Source organism: Pteropus medius, unplaced genomic scaffold (genome assembly GCF_902729225.1).
Source record: "Pteropus medius unplaced genomic scaffold, Ma_sr-lr_union100, whole genome shotgun sequence".
NCBI lineage: Eukaryota > Metazoa > Chordata > Mammalia > Chiroptera > Pteropodidae > Pteropus > Pteropus medius.
The window spans coordinates 783,040-789,039 of NW_024352004.1; the positions used below are offsets into that span (position 1 = coordinate 783,040).

General features: G+C 42.0%; 1 protein-coding gene across 4 annotated transcripts in view; it reads right to left on the reverse strand.

The window, feature by feature from the left end:
- Positions 1-3,017, reverse strand: part of GPATCH8 (G-patch domain containing 8) — a 73,239-nt gene extending 70,222 nt beyond the window's left edge. Inside the window, exon 1 of one of the 4 annotated variants that reach the window (XM_039846705.1) lies at positions 2,757-3,017. In XM_039846705.1, coding sequence (XP_039702639.1) covers positions 2,757-2,801 — 45 coding nt within the window. In that variant the 5' untranslated portion in view covers positions 2,802-3,017. The remainder of the gene's footprint in view (positions 1-2,756) is intronic. The other 3 variants (XM_039846706.1, XM_039846708.1, XM_039846709.1) reach the window with 3 other exon arrangements.
- Between the last annotated feature and the right edge of the window lie 2,983 nt (positions 3,018-6,000).

The window sequence follows — 6,000 nt, forward strand, 5'->3', positions numbered from 1 at the left end:
ATTACTGCCAGTAGAGATAATGGTCCTGCGCACAGGTTCAAGAGTCAAAAAGCAAGAGTCTGAATCCAGGCACTGCCTTTTACCAGCTCTGTGTACTTGGCCAAGTTAACTCTCTGTGCCTCAGCTGCCTCATTTGAAAATGGGAGTAACAGTATCTGTCTCATAGGGTTAATTGTGAAGATTATGAGGTAATATATATGTAAAGCTTATTATTATAATGAAGTTATCAAAGCTTTTTAAATGTCCCTGATAATGATTACTCTTTATATGTACTTCAAGTGACATACCATTGTTAAGCTCCTCACTACAGTATACAATACACCTTTCAAACTTTAGCTGTTCACAAAATCTAATAGTGAACCTATCTCTGACTCCATATTAAGTTCACAACATTCAAACTCTCCAAAATTTGCATGTGATAGTAAATTGGCAAAAAGTGAAATTCTACAATTCTCTTGCTAAATTAAAGGCAAAGAAAATGATAGCCATCTAGAACTTACCGGAGAAGACACACAGAAAAATTTTCAGTGCCATAAGATCTGTTTAAAGCAACAGGATCTATGCACTGTATTTGGAAACCTATTTTGGATGTTTTCAAATGTACTTAGTGGCTTCACCTTTCCTTGTGACCTATATCACTTCACACCTTAAAAGGAGGCCACATTTAATTTTAAATAACCTGACCTTGGAAAATGTTCAGATAAACCAAATGCAGCAGTGTCCTATTGCATTTTCTCCCCAATAACTTAAATCAAAGAATATCATTAATGAAAATTGATCTATATTTTTCCCTTTAGTAAAACATCCAGTAAAACTACTTTAAGTATTTTTAAATTAATGTTTGGGAAACACGAGCACAATAATTTACAAAAGGTTTAACATCTTATAATTGTCTAAAAGGTTTTTGTTCCCAATACCCTACTTACCCATAATACTAGGACATGTGACTTAAAAAACTAACATTTCCCTAGATGACAGCAGGAGTTAGTTATTCCAACATAAAAGGAAATAAAAATATATATATATATGTAGTACCTTCAAAGGGCTATCAAGCAACTAAAAACAGGTTTTACATAAACCCAACTAGAGCATCAGAAAAGAAAGTCATCTTACTTGAAAAGGTAGAGGCTTTCTCAATTTGTTCAGGTGATAGCATACATACCCTGCTATTCAGTTATCAAAATCTTTCAAGGCTCTGGAAATCCTGTTTATTTGAATTACTGAAATTATGTGGCTGACAGCCATTTTCCCTCAAAATATGTCTATGTTACGTATTTTCAATTTTATTAGGTCACCTTGAAATTCTCTCCTTTGAAAAGCACTTGAGGGGTTTTATTGGCATGTCTCTTTAAAAGTTACTAATAAACCCCATACACCTTGCAGCCTACTCATGAATTATGATGCTCGCTAAAGAACAATCCTTCCAAGGAATCAAAAGGCTAATAAGAGCTGCCTCAAACTCCCTGGACCTGCATTACATCCTTAAACACCTTGAGATCCTGTATTGTGCTACAGCTATACAGCAGGTGCACGCTCACAAGGCTTTTCAACAGCCCCCAGATCCTTCACTGCTGCAAAACTTCTCGTAAGTGTTCCATACACTAGATTGTTCAGTGCTGATTTAACTGCTTATTTAGCCTATTTATTTACCAACTCGATCATCTCAGGGAATTCAAACCCTTCATACTGCCTTCTGAAACATATCTAGAGTGTATTCCCGTGTTACTTTAAGACCTGCAGCGAGATAAAAACTTGAGTTCTGATGTTCATCTCAACCCAAATTGCTGTTGCCAGGATATGCAGTAGTAATGCGGTGGTTCCTCTGAGACTCTGAGGATGTATTTTATTCTAGAAATGGCCCAAATCTACTAAATCCCTTTTAGTCACCGAGATTTCTGCAGTAACAATGCTCAACAAGAAGGTAGTTTAAACAGCCGGAATATGAGTTATCCTAATTTGCCTTTATTTTTTTCTCAATAATGCTTGCTATCACAAAGACGTTTTTCCATACGACATTTGCAACTGAAGAGAAAAAAAATCAAGCTTTTGGCACTAGTTATCCACTTGGAAAATCCATTATCATTACAAATCTTTCGAAGTATGATTGGGGGCGACGTTTACATCAACCATAGTCCTGTAATTTACTGCTTTCTAGACCCAATTAACGCCTATTAACAACAGCAACATTTATTACGCTCGGGGAAATCTCAATGTTTGACTAACCAAGAAGGCACCCCTTTCTGGGTAGGAAAAAAAAAGCAAAACGGAAAAATAGACAATGAAATGGATTTATTAATTAGAGGAAGGAAAGAGGGAGGACCCCTTTCCCCCATAAGAGCCGTGCAAGCAAAATCCAGAGGTTCGGAAGCCCACGTCTCAGCAACACTCGCCCCAAACCCTAACGAGCCAAACCTCTTTTCCCTGGGGAGCCTAGCCCTGCGCCTTCCACAGGCTGGGCAGACCCGGGAAAGCAGTCCCCCTCCAGAGACCAGGCCGGAGTTCCGAAAACGGAACCCCAAACAAGCCGAAGCCGCAAATCCGGCGGCCTGAGTTCACGAGGTAGGAGAATACGGGATGAGAAGAGATGTGGCCTCGCCTCAAACCAGGAGGCCCTTAAAAAATCGGGAGCTGGAGAAGAGCGAGCCGGTTCGTAAGCTGCAGCAGAGCCTGGAAGGAAAGAGAGCCGGGAGCGGGGGAGGAGAAGATTCTGGCTCAGCCAGTGCCTTCCCCGGATCTTCGGCGACGCCCCTGTTTACCTGAAAGTCTCGGTCCTCGTTGAAACGGGAGAAGCGGTCCGCCATTTTGCCGCCTTCACTACTCTTAGGACGACGCTCTCCGGTTCGCTCCTTCCCTCCCGCGACACCCGCCCCCTCCCCTGTTCCCCGCCTTCTCTCACGCCCACCCGGCGCGCGCAGGCGATGGAAGAAGGAAGTGAGAAAGCGCGTCCAGACGGAGCCCCGCGAGCGCAGGCGCCTGTCAGTCCCAGAGGCGGAACCTCTTTTTTCGTCCCCTCTCTGCACGCCGCCCAGGGCGACCCCGGCTGCCGCGCATGCGCACTCGTTCCGGAAAGCGGGAAGCACTTCCGGAGAGCCGCAAGCGCTTCCGGAGAGAAAGGACACAGGGGCCTCGGTGGGCGTACATCCGTATATTTTCCACTTGCTCATTTCTCCTAGTGTGGTATCTTTTTTACCTTCTTGCTTCCTGGGTGCAGAAGCCCATCCTCTGCTATATTCACCAAATAGCAGCGTAATATAGTGGTTGAAAGCGCGGATTTTGAAGCCAGATCTAAATTTCGAATCCCGGTTCGCCGTGAGGATTAAACAGTGAACGAGACAGGAACGATCTCTTCTCTCCCAGGGCTTACATTCCAGTGAGGAATATCAGATAGAAATTAAATAATTACATAATTTCAATAATTAACGAGTGCTACCTGAAGTAAAACTGGGTGCTGTGTTGAGAGAGAGGACCTGTGAACTGATCTTTGACCTGCGGAATAGAAAGGGGCTCTCGCCTTGGGGCAAAAGGAACATTAAAACCAAAGGCTCAAAGACTGCTAAGAACTCTCGAGCGATTGAGAGAAGTACGTCTCAAGAAACCAGAGTTGATTCAAATCAACTAACGCTGTCTGGGCTTCAGTTTCTTTTGTATATAAGAAGGAAATTGAATTTGGTAATCTCTACTGCCAGTGCCCAGCACTAACTTTGTGTGGGTTATGAATCAGATTTTTCCATTTTATGACCTTCCTGAGGACCCCACCCAGCCCTCTTGCTCCCTTAGCCAAAATACATAAAACACAGGAGGGGTAGCAGGACTTCCCTGTTTTCGAAAGAATAGTTGACAGAAATTACACAATGGAAAAAATGGCCCTTACCTACCCTGAGAGGGTCAAATGAAAAGTAATTTTTTTGTAGAAAGGGTGTGTATCTTCTATTCCTTTGTTACTGTCTGTCTTGGTCACCCCCCAGTCCAAGCAGAATAGTTCTAAGCATTTAAAAGAGCTCCCTACCTAAGGAGTGGCAGGATACACAGAGTTTAAATATTGTAATGAGACTTGAGTGTAAATGTGGCAGATTGAATCACGCTTGGCACATTTACCTCTTCTCCCTCTTCCAATCCCACTAAAATGACAGTAAAAGGATAGGCATAAATTCACATGGACAAAGAGACCTGAAGATGGGACAATAGCAGAGAAGAGATATCAACATTTTGGGAGCTGGAAGGCATAGGTAATTGGAAATGGCTTTAGTAGAATGGAGGAAGCAAAGCCTTGAAGTGAGGAAGCCAGAAAACAAGTTCATTATTGCTGAGGTAACCAGAAAGCCCTGGGAACTGTAATCACCAGCTACCACTGACGGTGAGGGTGTAAATGGGACTGAAAACAGAAGGACTAGTTACAAGGCAGTTTAGAGAGAAGTTAAACTAAATCCCTTACCCGCCCAGGTAGCACTGGAGGGTTCTCTTCTGGAAAGGCTGAACCAGAGAGATTTTAACATATCTGGCACAGCTAAGGAAGGAGATATCATGCTGAAAACGGGAAGATTCGGTAAAAGCCAACGTTCTGGTCAGAGAGGCTTCTCCCAGCAAGAGGCCACAGGATCCCTCTCTGGGAAATCGGCTTAGGGTGGAAAAACACACATACCAAAAAATGGGAGTGAGAGGGTGAGGTCTCCCAAAGGTAAAGTTGTTCCTGCCCAACTAGCCCACAGAAAAGTCCATCTTTCAGGAAGCCCTATTCACATGGAGTTTCCACTCAGCTGTTATGTAAGAATGAAGAGCCAAGTATTTCCAGACATTTGAAGGAAACTTGTAACAAAACAGAAAAAAAAAAATCAGAAACCAGAGATAATGGAAGCAGCAAAAGAAACTATCAAAAAGTTATAATCAGTATTCACAGAGATATAAGATCATATCAGGGAACAAGGGACCACATCAGGGAGCATAAGATGCCAAAAAGAAAAAAGAATATTAAGACATTAAGAAGTAAGTTTTGAGAGTTAAAATTTCTTAAGCATTAATGGAAATGTCAATAGAAAAGTTAGTTGTGGAAGTCCCCCAGAAAACAGAAAAAGGTAATCCAAGCCATGTTCACTTTCTCCTTAATTATTGCAATAGCTAATAAGTGTTCTGATTCCACCCTGACCCCCTAACTCAACAAAGGAGCTATGGTGATCTTGTGAAAAGGTCAGTCAAATCACACTAGTCTCCTGCTCCAACCACCAGTGGCTTTTCCTACCATTCACAGTACAAAGTCCACCTAGCACCACCTCACCTTTCAGATCTTTTTCCTCTCTGGACACACCTCCTGGTTATACCTTCATCTCACAGTTCTTCTTCAGCCTGCCCAATAGAGACTTCTGTGTATGCTGTTATTTCTGCCTATCATTCTTTCTCAGATATCCACGTGACTTGCCTTCTCCCCTTCTGGTCTTTATTCAAATGTCAGTTTCTCAGTAAGGTCTTCCCTGATCACCCTACTTAAAATTAAAGTCCCATATTCTGAACTCCTTAGCCTCTTTCCCTAATTTTATTTTTCTCCATAGTACTTATCACTTCCCGATATGTAATATAAAGTCTATGAGAGCAGCTTTCTTCCCTTCTATACTCCTAGCACCTAGGTTAATGAACGGCACATAGTTGGCAGTAAAAAAGAATTTGTTGAATGAATGAGATGGAAAATAGGAAAGAACAGATGAGAAAATGTGAGGACTAATCCAATATCTGAATAGTAGGATTTCCAGTAAAAACGGAGGAAATGGAAGGAAGAGCATATTACAGAAATAACACGTAAACATTTTCTAGTACTAAAGGCCTGAGTTTTCAAATTGAGAGGACCCTGCACAATGAATAAAAAATAACTTGCTGTTAGGCACAGCACTGTAAAATTTCAGGACATATGGGACAAACAGAAGTTCCTAAAGGTTTCCAAAGAGGAAAAATAGGTCACATATGAAGGTCTGTGAATTGGAACAATGTTGGATCTCTCGGAAACACCAGAGAGGT